Source organism: Mastacembelus armatus, chromosome 8 (assembly GCF_900324485.2).
Source record: "Mastacembelus armatus chromosome 8, fMasArm1.2, whole genome shotgun sequence".
NCBI classification, from domain to species: Eukaryota; Metazoa; Chordata; class Actinopteri; order Synbranchiformes; family Mastacembelidae; genus Mastacembelus; species Mastacembelus armatus.
Genome location: NC_046640.1, coordinates 63,351 through 79,545, shown reverse-complemented (window position 1 = coordinate 79,545; position 16,195 = coordinate 63,351). Strand labels below are relative to the sequence as shown.

At 40.8% G+C, this 16,195-nt stretch overlaps 1 protein-coding gene across 1 annotated transcript; it reads right to left on the bottom strand.

Annotated features, from left to right (window-relative positions):
• Positions 1 to 5,890: 5,890 nt before the first annotated feature.
• On the bottom strand, positions 5,891 to 14,929 carry aoc2 (amine oxidase copper containing 2). The gene is made up of 5 exons (XM_026324689.2): positions 13,251 to 14,929; positions 12,894 to 13,012; positions 11,239 to 11,405; positions 9,338 to 9,470; positions 5,891 to 9,230 (listed from the first exon to the last, which is right to left on the bottom strand). The coding sequence occupies exons 1-5, from the start codon at positions 14,824 to 14,826 to the stop codon at positions 8,940 to 8,942; spliced, it is 2,286 nt and encodes a 761-aa protein (XP_026180474.1). The 5' UTR covers positions 14,827 to 14,929; the 3' UTR covers positions 5,891 to 8,939.
• Positions 14,930 to 16,195: the final 1,266 nt, after the last annotated feature.

Below are 16,195 nucleotides of genomic sequence, written 5' to 3'. Positions count from 1 at the left end.
GGTCGTCCCAAACTTTTTCCATTTGAGGATTATGGAGGCCACTGTGCTCTTAGGAACCTTGAGTGCTGCAGAAATTCTTTTGTAACTTTGGCCAGATCTGTGCCTTGCCACAATTCTGTCTCTGTCTCTTATAGGTGTGTGACAGGTGTGTGCCTTTCCTAATCAAGTCCAATCAGTTTAATTAAACACAGCTGGACTCCAATGAAAGAGCAGCCCCATCTCAAGGAGGATCAGAAGAAATGGACAGCATGTGAGTTAAATATGAGTGTCACTGCAAAGGGTCTGAATACTTATGACCATGTGATATTTCAGTTTTTCTTTTTTAATAAATTTGCAAAAATTTCTGCATTTCTGTTTTTTTCTGTCAAGATGGGGTGCTGAGTGTACATTAATGAGAAATAAAATGAACTTTTTTGATTTTGGCAAATGGCTGCAATGACACAAAGAGTGAAAAATTTAAAGGGGTCTGAATACTTTCCGTACCCACTGTATGTTTAAAAGCCCCTGGTGTACCAGTGGGTATTAACAGTACACATCCCTCCTTTGGATGCATGATCTTTACCATGAGGAAGCCCCCGTGTCTCCACAAACAACCATAACCATAGACAACACCAAAAGCATGATGTGAGTCAGTGTAAATGTTTAATGTTTTGTCTTTGGCCAATTTACAGGTTTTAGTAAGAGCAATTAGTTCAGCAGCCTGTGCACAGATGAGAAGACAATTTGCCATTAGAAATCACACTATGTTTTGTGACAACTGCAAACCCTACTTGATTTTTGCCTGTTTTGACATCACGGGAATCAGAGCCATCAACAAATAACTCCATCTCTGCATTCAAGATTGGTGTGTCTGCAAGCTCAGGTCTGGGAGTACAGATGGTTTCCAACACCTCAGTGCAGTTATGAGCATCTCCATCATTTTCTGTGGGAAGAAGTGTTGCAGGGTTTAGCACATTACACCTTTTAACAGTGATGTTAGCCATTTCAAGCAAAATAGTGTGATATCTTAACCAGCGTTGTGTTGACAAGTGTGCAGTTTTCTGTGTGTGCAATATGTGTGCAACAGCATGAGGAACCATCAGATTAGAATAGCCAACAAAATCATGTGATGCTAGAACGGCTTTCTCTGCTGCAGCGACGGCTCTCAGACAGAGAGGAAGGCCTGTTGCTACTGGATCCAGCTTTGATGAAAAATAAGCAGTAGGTCATAGTTTACCACCGTGAGGTTGGCATAACACAGAAGTCATGTAGTGGAAATTCCTTTCAGATTGTGAGAGTTGCTAATTCTCAAGAACACAAGTCTGATGAATCATCTCAGTTTAATTCATGCGTCTGGAGAGAAGACTTCTACAGTGATCTCTGACTTTTCCCCTACAATTTCAGGAATATATAGCTGGACAAAGGGGTGGACTCATCTTGAAAAGACCCCAAATGTTGTTTCAGGTGTCCTCCATCTTCAGGCATCTAACAGCACTAAAACAGTTGGGAGTTATTTACAGGCATCTAAAACATTAAAACACTAAAACCCCCATATCATGCATTCTTTAGCCCAACACATTTGTGTAAAACAACCACAGTCATGTAACTGTTCTTCTAGTCGACAAACAGTGAAAGTTAAATTAGGATTAGGCAGACCCAGTATTGGAGCTACAGTGAGTTCTGCCTTTAAATCCAGAAAGGTCTTTTCTCCTTAGGGAGTCCAACATGATTTTGTCATATGTAGAGAGTTGTTTACCATGCACCATAGCACACAGGGGAGCTTCATGCAGCGAGTATTTCGGGATCAACCACCTGCAAAGTGATGTCATGCCAAGAAAACTCATTTGTTTTTTAGTAATTGGCATAGGAACATTTTGAATTAATTGTGACAGTGTCTTTCCTTCTGGGGTGATGATGTGACCCAGATATGTCAATTTTTGTTGTACAAACTGCAGTTTGGACTGATTCTGGCAGGTAAATGGGCTAAAGAATGGTTTGAAGTGAAATGATGAATATCTGATGTTTCCCAAAAATCTGTTTAAGCCTCTCTGAAACACCTGCTACATGGGGAATGACCAGGTTTTTCCTTTGTGCATCTTGAGACTCAGTTGTGCCTCTCATTTTTCTGCCTGATGTGGATGTTGCCTTGTTTAAAGGCCACTTAGGGTAGTCACAGGTTTTGAGAGCTGTCTTTAAATGTGTGTCCTCCTTTCTCTTGGCCTCCATAGAGGTAGGAATGTTGTTTGCTCTGTGGCATAAAGTCCTGATGACTCCTAGTTTGTGTTGCAGTGGGTGATGGTAGTCAAAAAGAAGGTATTGGTCTGTGTGTGTGGGTTTCCTGTAGACTTCTACCTCTAGGTTACCATCAAACCTGATGACAACCTCACAGTCTAAAAAAGCTAGCCTATTCTCTTTAGTGTCCTCTGGTGAATGTCTTGTTTGTGTCTACAGCATTCATGTGGTTTGTGAAGGCTTGAACTTCCTGCATCTTTCACCCAGGTGTCATCCACATATCTGAACCAATGGGTTGGTGCCAACCCTGTGAAGGAGCTGAGAGCTTTCTTTTACACTTCTTCCATGAACAGATTGGCAACAATGGGTGACAAAGGGGAGCCCATGGCACATCCATGTTTCTGGCTGTTTTAGATGCCTGTAAATAACTGCCAACTGTTTTAGTGCTGTTAGATGCCTGAAGATGGAGGACACCTGAAACAACATTTGGCTGTATGTGGTGTTCAGACAAAGGTCCAACAACAGGCAGATTTGGTCTGTGTTGACGCTGCTCCTGGTAGAGAGGGTGCTGTCCTCTTTTAGTCTTCTCCTAACAGATGTTAAGCATCGGTGGTGGGGATACTGGTGAAGAGGAATGTAACATCAAAGGATACCATAGTTTCATCTCTATACAGACTGTAGTAGGTGGTCCTGTCAATGGCATTGTCCTTTTCCAGGTGTTTTTAACAGTCAATCACCTTATTCTTGTAGGTGCTGGTGGGGTCCCTTCTTAACTTTTCATAGGTCTGTTGGTCTTCCAAGAGAGAAGTTACTTTTCCATGATAGTGTGCTGTGTTTAGGACCAACGTGCATCTCCCTTTGTCTGCAGGTAGGATAGTAATGGACAGGGATGAGAGGGCCTTGGTGAGGTTGGATGGTTTTGCAGTGACTTTCAGCTGGAGTTCCTCTGCTTCTGTATTAAATAAGCCATTGTGTCAACAGACTAGCTTTAGTCTAACACACCCTCTAGTGCTCGGCGTGCCACATGTGTAGTTATTCCTCTGCCTCCTTTAGTGATAATGATACGTGTTGATAAGAGGATGATAAGAAATGATAAGTGCAATGATAGGGTGCAAGCTTCTGGTAGCTTTCAATTCAATTCAATTCAATTTTATTTGTATAGCGCCAAATCACAATACAAATCATCTCAAGGCACTTTACAAAAACTAAAACTAAAAACCCAACAATTCCCTTATGAGCAAGCACTTGGCGACAGTGGAGAGGAAAAAACTCCCTTTAACGGAAGAAAAAAACCTCCAGCAGAACCGGGCTCAGTTTGGGCGGCCATCTGCCTCGACCGGTTGGGGTGAGTGGATAGAGCAGAGAGAAAAGAACAGGAACAATAAACAACAAATAGACACTGCAAGTTGGTGGGGCCAGTAACTGCACATCAGCGATAAACAGCTCCAGGACCAGGGACACCTGCAGAAGGTACAGAGAGAACAGAGAGAGAGGGAGAGAGCACAAACTAGGGGAGAGAGAGAGCACAAAGTTAGTAACATTCAATGGTGGAATATACATGAGGTGGGAGAGAAGAGGGGGGGGGGTTAGGGTAGGGGAGCTCAGTGCACCGATGGTCCTCGGGCAGTCTAGGCCTATAGCAGCATAACTAACTAAGGGATGGTTCAGGGTTGCCTGAAGCCAGCCCTAACTATATGCTTTGTCAAAGAGGAAGGTTTTAAGTCTAGCCTTAAAAGTACAGAGAGTGTCTGCCTCCTGAACCCAGGCTGAGAGCTGGTTCCACAGGAGAGGAGCTTGATAGCTAAAGGTTCTGCCTCCCATTCTGCTTTTGAGAACTCTGGGAACCACAAGTAGGCCTGCACTCTGAGAGCGAAGTGGTCTATTGGGATAATATGGTACTATGAGGTCTTTAAGGTATGAAGGAGCTTGATTATGAAGGGATTTGTATGTGAGAAGAAGGATTTTAAATTCTATTCTATATTTTACAGGGAGCCAATGAAGAGAAGCCAATATAGGAGAAATATGATCTCTCTTGCTAGTTCCTGTCAGGACTCTGGCTGCGGCATTCTGGATTAATTGGAGGCTTTGGAGGCGAGGATCACTGATTTGGATCAAAAGCCAGCTAACCTAGCCCCGTTAGCAGGTGTGGAGCCACCAAGCTCAGGTTCTGTTAACTCTTCAACAGCAGCTCCGGAGCAGCCCGGAGAATTAGCCTGGGTGACGATCCAACGGAAACATACTCTTAAGCAGAAGCCCACGGCTCATCACCTGCCTGTTCACGTTTCTAAGATTTTCCCCACTCAGCAACACACCTGCTGAGAAACCGATTCTGATAATTGGCGATTCCATAGTCAGAAACATGAAGCTAGAGACACCAGTGACCATAGTCAAATGTACTCCTGCGGGCGACATCGAGTCAAGCTTGAAGCTGCTGGCTAATGCTAATCATAAATGTGAAAAAAATGTTATTCACGTCGGTAGCAATGACACCCGATTACGCCAATTGGAAGTCACTAAAATTAATGTTGAATCAGTGTGTAATTTTGCCAAAACAATGTCGGACTCCTTAATTATCTCTGGACCCCTCCCCAATCTGACTAATGATGACATGTTTAGCCGCATGTCAGGAGAGAGGACAGAGAGGTGAGAGAGAGAGAGAGAGCACAAACCAGGGGAGAGAGAGAGCACAGAGAGCACATCACTTGATGTCTAAGGCAGATAACCACTGTTCATGATTAACTTAAATATGGGGCACACACATTTTCATTCCTCAAGCAATTTTACACTGACTGAGTCATCTCCTGGAGACACTGTAATCTTAATCATATCCACTACTTGCCCAACCCTAACTCACATTTTAAGATGAAACTAACCTGAGACTTATATTAAGGTAACCCTAACCCTAACTATACCCTTGTTCTATGCCATAACCTCATCCTATTCATAACCTAACCCTAACTCTACCCCAATCCTCTATCTACAGTAACCCAGCCTTGAACCAAGACATCACCCTAATATTCTGTGGTTTACATCATGGAGACCAGCATCTAACTCCTACAACGAAGGACAAATCCTCACATTGTGAGCATGCAAACAGGTTTCTGTCCCTATGGAGCCAACAAGGCACACATGCACACACAGAAACAATTGTTGAACTTTACATACACTCATATCCCTGATTCTGTTCCCATATATTATATAGAGAGGGTATGGAGAATGAGTAATGTGTTGTACTGTGTGTGTGGAGCCGTTTTCTACTTGCTGAGCTGGTTTGGCTTCAATTTTTCCCCTTCTGGAAAAAAAACAAGAGATTGTACAAACTACATATGTGTGTGTGTGGGTTTTCAGAAATGAATACCTGTGTTTTTAGTGGCCATAAATTTTCCAAAGCAACAGTTAATAACAATAACGTTTGCAATGGCCAAAATGCACCAGACCAGACAATTACTGACTTCTTTTATTTAGAGAAGTTACAGCAACAAGATTCTCTGAATGTTGCACTGTAGAAAATCAGTCAGATGGTCAGCAGTCCCAGCCTCTAGTTACATCAGAGAATGATCCTGGTCCTATTTGTCAGTGCAATCATTTACACACATCTGACTGTACAGTGTCAGTTAACAATGTTTACATCACAGTGGTTCATTGCTAAGCAATGCAGAGAGAGAGAAGATAAGAATCGCATCTTTCCTGATGCCATTTGGATACATGTTGAAGCAATAATGATTGCAAACATTAAGGAAATTATGACAAATAATAATCAGTTTGCTGCAAAAATCTCACACAATAGCTCAGATTTGACAAAAAAGAACAATGCCAGAAAAATATTACTGTTAAAATTGCAATGAATGCTCTTACAAGAAAATGTAAGGGAACATTTTCCACTGGTAAAATGGAATTATTGTTAGCATAACTTTCGTTCTTGTTCACCTCAGTAAACACAGTGCAGCTTTGATTTGATTTTATTAATGACAGATTCATATTTTCAGTTAAACAAATGTAAAAATTAAAGTCAAATCTAATAAGAAATGAAAAAAAAAATCAATCACTACGGAGTCTAACTTCGGTGATACAAGAGTTTACAGCCATGCTAGTGGCTCTGTGAAGCTATACTTTAGCACAGCATGCTAACATTCGCTATTTAACACCAAACCCAAAGTACAACTGAAACTGAAGAGAATGTCAGTAGTTTTGCAGGTATCCAGTCATAAATCAAAGTACTGAACACATTTTGACCTAATGATGGAAAAACCAGAGAATCACCAAACTTTTTAAAAAACATGTTCTGGGAACCATAAACATCTGTACAGAATTCCACATCAGTCCAGCCAGTAGTTGTTTTTGTCTGGACCAAATTGTTGTATTGACTGACAGACATTACCATCTCTAGAGCTCAACCAAGTGATAATTTTGTATAATTACCGCATATTCTATAGGTATAGCAGTGGCTCTGGTTGGTGCAGGTTGTCCTGATGGGCAAGCCAGCACCTTGCACTGCAGCTTCACCATCATTTGCATGTGACAGGGTGAATCACAGGGTAAATGTAAAGCATTTAATGGTTCAAGGAAGAAAGGTGTTATGTAGGTGCAGTTCATTCACCATTTAGAGGAAGATTCTTGGAGGCTTTGTTCAGTTTTAAATGTAAGAGTAGTGATATTCTGTATATTTCTTATTGTCATCAAACACCCAAAGCAACAACTCCATCCTGCGTGTGCATCAAAGCCTGGCGTATCTTATTACTCCAACTGAAAGAAGGACTTTTCATTGGACTTGTTGACAATAAGAAAAATATGGAATGTCAGGTCTGTCTAATGATTTTGCAGTGATCCAACATGAAATGAGTTAAGATAACTGCAGATAAAGTTGACAAAGTGAGTGTATTTTTCTGCTTCATTTCTATTTGCCTGCATTAATTCATATAGCCGCATTGGCTGTGTATTGGGTTTGAGTGCTTTCACAATGACGGTAGCCTACAGTCGGTATTGTGCCTGAACACCTCCTGTGGACACACACACACTGGCGTTGCTACTGCTGTGCTTTGCTGACATGCTCCTCATGCCCCACCTTCTCTGCAAACATGGTGTTGGTTTTCAGACTGCTGAATTTTTTACTTTGACATTTTCAGAATTTTTTTTCACTTACATTTCCAACTGTACATGAATGAAATTATACCACAAACATTTAGACTGTTTACCTATAATAATATCTAACTCAAATAATTTTGTGTATAACTGCAAAATTATTTAGTAATATTCACAAACACAAATAAGGGAATAAAATAAGAGCTAAGTTCACAAGTGTTATCTAGACTTGTGGTTGCTATTAAATGTACATGATGCAAATTCTAAAATATATTTGAAAGAATTAATTAATCACTCTGTTATATTTAGAACTTGGCTGAGATAGCTAATCCATGGCAAATCCATCACAATAAACTGTCTGCAATCATGCAGTCCAAATTGTAAGTTAAACAGAAGGCAAACAAGGACCACTCTGAAAATAATATTTTAAAATATTTCTCCTTACATGTATGTTAAGTGCATTTACAAAAAATGATTTGACATTCTGGGACATGGATTAGCTATTTCAAGCTGTGTAAGTTTTAATTTCTGTGTTAGTTGAGATTTTCGTATTTGGACTATTTTCATAATAGAATGGGTAGTTATAACGTGTTAGTGTTTTAAAAAGTAATTACTGCACGATTTGTAGTTAATGATCTAAAACATGGACCTTTAAAGCTAACAATGTTTTTCTCAAGTAATGTGCTTTCTTAATCACACAGACAAATAACTTGACCTCTATTAAAATAAACTTATTAAAATAAGTTTTCTTTATGTAAGGTTCAGAGCTGTAGTCAAAATGTGGTTTATGTAGTGTAACATAAAGACTGAATGCAGAGGAATCCACGAGCCTTCAAAAACATCTAAAGCTCACCTAATAATATGTTGGATCATTTAAGAGGTGCATAAACAGAAATGCAAAGATTTTAGGGGAAGGCGTCTCTTGGCCTATCATATGAGGTTCCAGAAATGTTCTGTGATTAAAGTTTTGTTTCTTGTCACAGTATAGGATTATGGTAACAAACTTGGCAAACTCACTGTGAAAACAATCTCAAGAAAGGTGCAAAAAGCCACAGCCACACTAAATCATTTGTGTATACTTGTGCATTATCATTAAAATATTCAAGATGTTACTATCTTACAGTGATTGCACTACTTTTAAGTTAAAGAGTGGAGTTGAAGTAAACAGGTTAAATAGTAATAGTAAAAAGTTTATCTGTGACTGCAACAAAAGTGATTACACCTGTGGCTTCTAATCAACTGCTATAAGTGGGAACTGCTATTCTTATTCAAATGTTCTTCCTCACCCCTAATGTGCATAATTTGTAATAATCTGGAGCTTAGAAGGCCAGGCTACCTGTTTCCTCTTGTTCACAGTCTTTATGCTAAGCTAGGCTAAGGCTAGGCTAGGCTCCTTACCTCACTTCTGTACTTAGCACACAGGTATGAGACTGGTATCTTGTATTTGTATATTTTTCAAAATGTTGAAAATTGTTTAGTCAATTTCTTGCTTTGTGTAGCTTTAAAACATATGTAGCACAAATGATTTGCTGTCCCACATTGTTAACATGTTAACACTGACACAAACATTTAAATCAGCCTAAGCACATCTCTAAGTTCATCAGGGAAGTAAGGGTAGGGGGAGTTATTACCTAGTAGTGCTCAATAAATCACAACCAATTCTCAAACTTCATGATTCCATCAAAGCCATGGTAGGTGAAGTGCTCCAGCACAGGGCTGCAGGAGTCTTGCGCAAGACAGGCCATCCTGTTACTGTCACAGCTGGTCTCACTGCCTGGGCTGAAGTACACCCCATCAACAGAATGAATGGATGGGTCTTCGTTAAAGTAGTTGTGGGGCCGAAGCAAAACCCCGCCCCCATTTCCAACAGTTACTGTGTTGGGGATGTCTTCAGCATGAGGGATGTGGAGGAAACCAGCAGTCACCCAGGCAACCAGGTCCTGGGATACATACGAATCATGCAATTTTTTTATAAGTTATATAATTTAAGGATTTCAATTGTATTATTCTGTCATATTTTTTACAAGTATAATGATTGTCAACACACCTCATCTTCAATGCTTTCATTATCTTCAATGTACTTGCTGAAGTCGACAGCTGGAGTCCAGATGTTGTTTTGACTGTACAGACTGCTGCTTGTTCTCTCTAAGTCCTTATGCTTGGTGATGGCAACCTTATACCTGAAGACAGACAGATGAGGTGCAGAGATAAGTGGCTTTGGATGACCAGAATAACCATGCCTAAAGACCTCAGACTGTGTTGTAGCTCATAGAGGATTTCCTCCAACAAGAATGCTGCTATTCACGATATTGCAAGATGTTCAGTGGCAACAATTTTTTTACATCTAAATCAAATGTTTCTAAAATTCTTGCTTTGTTCTCTATCTGTACATGGCAACCACAGCACAGCTGTTGTTGAATGAAATGATCATGGCTATTGCAAAAATAAATGTCAGCTAAGCTTAAAGTTGGACTATGTGACTTTTGCTCAAGAGCAGTCATTGTGGCAACAAGTGACAATGGATGATAATCCACTCAATTTTTATTACATTTCCCAAGACTTCCCTCATCTTGAGAAATATATCAACATTGAATGAGAGTATTTGGAAGGCACCCAAAACAGGAAACAACTGACACATACTGTATGTGTTTACTGACATGTGATATTTTGCTTTAACTTTGCTTTAATTGACTAATTTTGTGATAAAAATATTTAGATTAATTGTTGACATGTTAAAATGCTGAGTATTAGTAGTACTGGTAGAAAAATTATTTTCATTAACAATTAAATGAATTAATTTTGTCTGTATATACAGTGAAAACTATAGACTGGGCTGTAGGAAAATATAAACTGATATCTTCAAATATTTGTCCAAAACCCAAAGATAATCAGTTTACTATTATATCCAATCCAACTTTATTTGTAAAGCACCTTAAAACACTGACACAATGCTGTACATCAAAGATAAGAGACATAAGATATAAAATAGATAATAAAGGAATAAAAGGACCCAATAAAATAGAACTAAAAAAATGCAGAATGACACAAATAAAAACACCTGTCATACAATAAAAACAAATTGATCAATGTCTCCTACTGGGAGGAAGGCCAAGGAGTAAAGATGGGTTTTAAGAAGAGTTTTAAAAACAAACAGTGTAGGTGCCTGTCTAAAGTGTAAAGGCAGTTCAATAGGAGCAGCAATAGAGAAGGTGCTGTTCCCTCTGAGCTTCTGTTTCGCTCTGAATATCTAGGAGCAACAGATCAGCTTACCTGAGGGCCTGGACAAGAGTGTAAGGACAAAGGAGCTCAGAGAGGTAAGGCAGGGCAAGACCATTTAAGGATTTAAAAGCAACTATAAGAATTTTAAAATGGACTCTAAAATACACAGGCAGCCAGTGGAGCAAGGCCACAATACGTGTGACATGTAGTCCAGTTAAAAGACGTGCAGAGGCATTTTGGACCAGCTGGAGACTTGAGAGGGAAAACTAGCTCACTCCAACATACCGTGCATTGCAGTAATCCACTCATGATATAATGAAGGCATGGATTACTGTCTCTAGCTGCTGCCTAGTAAGGATAGGTTTCACCTTTGTCAACCGCGTTAAATGAAAATAGCTGGATTTCAGTACTGCACCATGACAAAGATAAGCACGAAATTATCACTTTGGAGAAGCTGCATCCATGAATAGTTATCTCACATCAGTTAACATCAGCCACCATAAACTATTGGCTTTACCATACCAATTGAATCTGTAGTAGCAGACTAGGACTCTTCTGATTGTTATTTCCTAGCTGTGTGCAAGGCAATTACTGACTGCTTCTAAGAAATATAACTTAAGGTTTAATTGAGTCTGCTGGAGGCCATATTTCTTACTCTTGGGACACAACATTTCTCATCAAGGTAAATTAGGGGTTTGCAATCATTTTTGTCATTGTCTGTCGTCTCACCTGGCCCAGGACAGGGCTCTCTCCTCAGTCTGGCTCTCTGGGAGGTGGTCCCCTGCAAAGCTGTACACCTGCAGTCTGTAGGAGCGGTGGTGACCCCACTGGTTGATGCTCCTGCTGGCGATGTGGAGGTAACGAGGAGTCTTGGTGTCATAACGCAGAGCTGCCTCCTGTGGATGTGTCACAGTACAGTCCCATGCTCATGATTAAAGAGGTGCTGGTGGATTAAGAAATCCTTAAAATTTATGAACAGTACAATCAGTATACTGTATCTCTTTCTCTTACTTACCGCAATTTAGGAAGGCATGAGTTCGTAGAAAAAAACATGCGAATCAGTTGCATTAATATAAACTCAGCAGCATTTTTAGAGCATTAAATATTCACAACAAATAAATCTGCAGTGTGAGCATGAACAGAAATTACTTCTACCCTTTTTTTGTCTGTCTTTTTTGACCAAACAAAAATTACAAAAAAACTCTTTAATGTCAAAGCAAAAATAGGTTTCTACAAAGTAATGTCAGTTGCTGAAAAATAAACCTTCTCCCAAGCCATAGTTCTCTTGCAGACTGAATAAGAGTATCCTCCAGATTGTCCTCTGGGAATGCTTCTCAGAAGCCCACCCTTCCAGGGTGGAAGCATTCCCACAGCACAATGCTGCCACTACAGCATTTCACAGAGGGGATGGTGTTTGTGGCGATATGCGTTGTTTGGTGTCCGCCAAACATAGGGTCTTATCTGATGGCCAAAAAGCACCATTTTGTCTCATCAGATCTATGAACTCTCTTCCACTTGATCATGTAGTCACATGCTTTTGCAAACTCTAGTTAAGAACAAAAAATTGTTTTTTTCAACAGTGGCTTTCTCTTTGCCACCCTCCCATTCAGCTGACTGGTGAAGAACCCGGGCAACAGTTGTATGCAAAGTCTGTCCCATCTCAGCTGCTGAAGCTTGTAACTCCTTTATAGTCATAGGTGTCTTGGTGTCCTCTTTAAATGAACTGTGGGGGATGTTCAGTGCATTGGAGCTTTTTTGTATCCCTCCTCTGACTTATATGTTGCAATAATCTTTTCTCTGAGTTGCCTGGAGTGTTCTTCAGTCTTCATGGTGTAATGATAGCCAGGAATACTGATTAACCAGTGACTGGACCTTCCAGACACAGGTGTTTTTAATACTGCAATCACTTGAGACATATTCACTGCACTCAGGTGATCCCCATTTCACTATTTGTGAGACTACTAGCGCTAACTGGCTGGACCAGTCAGTCATTTTAAAGGGAGTGATCACTTATTTCACATTACATATTTTTATTTAATTAACATTACTTCATAGAAACCTGTTTTCACTTTGACATTAAAGAGGCTTTTTTGTATTTTTTACAAGACAAATTGTATTGACCATCATTGATTTATAAAATCATTAAAAGAGTTAAATATCCAAGGTGGTGGATACTTTTTGTAAGCACTGTATATTTCACGTTTGAATAATAAAACATGTATTCAAGAATAATTATGTTTTTAATGGTCAGCTAGAAATTTCATTTAATGCAATGATAAGCTGAAACAAATGGGTCAAATTCTAATAATACTGCCCACAGAGCACACCTCATGCTTGTTCCAAACTGTCATATTTTAAGGAGGTGAATAAAGATCAAGACAGACCTGTTCTGTTTTCAATTGCTTCTCCACCAGCTGAGGAATCATAGCATAGTGATCAGGCATCCATGGCAATGAGACATTAACAAACTGCATGTCTTTAGTCTGGAATACATTCTTCACTCCTGCAGAAAGAACAATACAAAAATGTGTGGAATAATAACTGTTCTCTGTATCCAAGAAACATACAAATGTATTATATTTTCCTCTAGATCCATGGCCATAAACTAATCAATATAGACTAAATGAATATGTTTAATGAGCTGTTACAGGGCTGTGCCGGTGGGACTGATAGTCACCCCTTAAATGTATAAAATATGTAATTCTGAAATTAGGATTAAATGCAGTACTGTTGTCACTCACCCACCACATCCAGATCCACTTTGAAGTTAACAAAGTGGGTGTGGATGTTCCCCAGGACCTTATCCGCTACTTGGTGTCCGTACTTCTGATTGCCGTCCACCAGGTACGAAGAAGTGATGTAGCCAGTGGCGTGCACCTTGGCCTCCACGGATCCGCTCTGATAGAAGATGAAATCCCACATGTAGTCATAGTTGCCTATAGATGTGATTGTCCTGACCACTAAGGCGCTATTCACCATGCCTCCATAACTGTGGTGGGAAAAGTCAGCGAAGTGCCTCCGCAGGGGCTGACCCATGTTGTGCTCAAAGATGCATATTGAGTTCTCATATCTAACGGGGACTGGGACATCGATGTAGCGGTACGTGTCTACGTAGGTGGCTTCGTGGGGGCAATCCACACCGCGGACCAGTTCGTGTGCGAAGCGCCCTATCCCAATGCTCGAATCCAAAAACTTGGTGAGCATCATCCCAGGAGTGATTGAACCGTAAACCGACATGGCCTCCTGTACGCTCAGCTCGTAAACAATCCTCTCACCCTTGAAGCGCACGTCAAACACCCTCATGCCCGTGAGAGAACTCAACCCAAAGGCGAAGCTCCAGTCCAGGTACAGGACGTGGTTCTTGCTGACGCTGAAACGTTTCCCCTCTACGTAAAACATCTGCGGGCCGATCTGCAGAGGCTTGTTCTTGGGTTTCAGACAGCCATAGTCAGGCAACTTCTTGTAGACGATTTTGTTAATAGAGTTGGAGTCATATTTCTGTCTAAGTTCGTCCACCGTGTTGAAGTATTGACCGTTATAAAGCAGGCGCTCCACTCTCCAGTTGGAGGCGTTTACGCTCTCATGGTTGACCTGCACCTCGAAGCCCACCGGCTGGATGTACATGCCGCTCATATCCCGAAAAAACGATACCCATGTCGTTCTGTCCCCGGATCGGACTCCGCGGGGCATCTGCTCGAAGGGTTGCAGCGTTTTCCCTGGGCCGACGCCGAAGCTCTCTATCATGAGCTTCTGCAGCTTGGAGAAGACATTAGTCTGAAAAAACTGGAAAAGCAAAGCGTATTCCCCAACGGTGACTGTGCGCGCATTGATAGGTATTATCTCTGTCTTGTACCTCTCCTTGGTGACATCTATGTATCTTGTCGGGTTTGGAAGAGGTCCCACTACGTATTCCTTGATGTAGCCTCGGGCGCCGTAGAAGATCACCACCGTCGCCTCTCTCGCTGGCTTGTTGACTTTTCCGTCCAAGTAACCCAGTACTTCCGTTTTCTTTGGCAGCGAGAGGTCTATCAAGAACAAGAAATTTTCCGATGGCTTTGTGATCTGGTTGGTAGATATGTCCAAGTCTTTCTGACTGAGCATAAACTGCTGGACCTGGACGTACTCCTCCTTGGTGAGGTCAGCGAACACAAGGCTGCGCTCGTCGTGTTTGCCCCGCAACGGGTGGACTCGCTGACCAGAACATTTGGGTGCCCTGCTGGAGTAGATGCCAAGCAGAACTATGTTGAGAATGATGGAAACGAGGACAAAGAGAATGAGCGCCCACTTCGCTAGCGAGTTCATTTTTCGCTCTACCATTACGCACGGGCTTGAAAAAGGATAGGAGAGGGTTGAAGAACGAGCCAAATGACTTTGGAAAGTCAAGACGCGTCCCTCAGGCTTTCGTTTCCCACCCCCCTCTTCATGGATCCCATAGCCCCCTGCTCCTCCCTCCTCCGTAGAATTGGCAGCTATGGAACTGGGGTCCGTATAACCCGAGCTCAGCTGCACAGTCAACGTGACTATTTTACGCACGCTGCTCAGGACCTTTTATGCACGCTAATCGTTTAATAATCTTTCTGAAGGTCAAACAAAATCCACACACTCAGCTTCTGTCATTTCTAAAGCTGAAGTACATAGATACATTAATATTAACACGTAAAACATCCACCTTTGCGCACACATTCTAGTTTGACCAAAACCAAAGGAGTGACCCTTCCATTTTCTGAGAAGTTAAAAAATAATAAATTTTAACTAATCGGAAATACGGAAATTTGTCTCTTATTATTGCAGTCCAAATATTGACTCAAATACTTAGTCTAAAAAACCAAAACAATCAGCCTCCATCAACACAAAAAATGTATAAAATCACAAAACGTATGCTAAATTTGCACCAGTATTACAGAAAGCATTAACTCATATTCTTTGGCATATGCTTTAAGAACCTAAATTATTAGCATAGTGAAAATTGAAATTGTGCCAACAAATTTAGACACTGTTGCTTCAGCAAAAGGCAATGCCAACAGAAGGGTTTTTTAAATCTGCGATTCATTAATTTGTCCTTTAGTTCTTCAGTGCACCACAGAGCCACTGCTGTATGTGCTTTCCTTCAAATGCTGCTTCCGTTTTTTATGACCCCCAACAGACGGACTACCTCTGTCAATCTAAATGCCATATAGTACCAAGGTGATAAAAACAGAACATTAGAGATAACATCAGAGAAATTCTCTAACTAGTGTTGCCAGGTTTTCCCTGGGTCCCTAACAGTGTTTGTCTGTTAAACCTACTTGTGTTGTTAAAAATGGGGTGGACAATATAATATAAACACATCACTGTATAATTAATTCATCCATTATCTATACCTCCTTATTCCTAATTAGGGTCACAGGGATCTGCTGGAGCCTATCCCAGCTTTTTTTGGGTGAAAGGCAGGGGTACACCCTGGACAGGTCACCAGTCCATCACAGGGCCTGTATAATTCATTACAGTTCAATAGCAGCACAGACTTCACCTTTCAAAATATGACAATATATATAGCAGCACAGTTGTATCAGACCGCATTAGTTTTAGCTAGGTGTAACTAGCAAAACTGGTGTGTATACAAAATCTAGTGAGGAGTTGTATAAAGGAGTTAGAATTTGTCAAATCTGAGTCAGTAGGAGTGAGAAAAGGAGTAGGACTGAGCAGC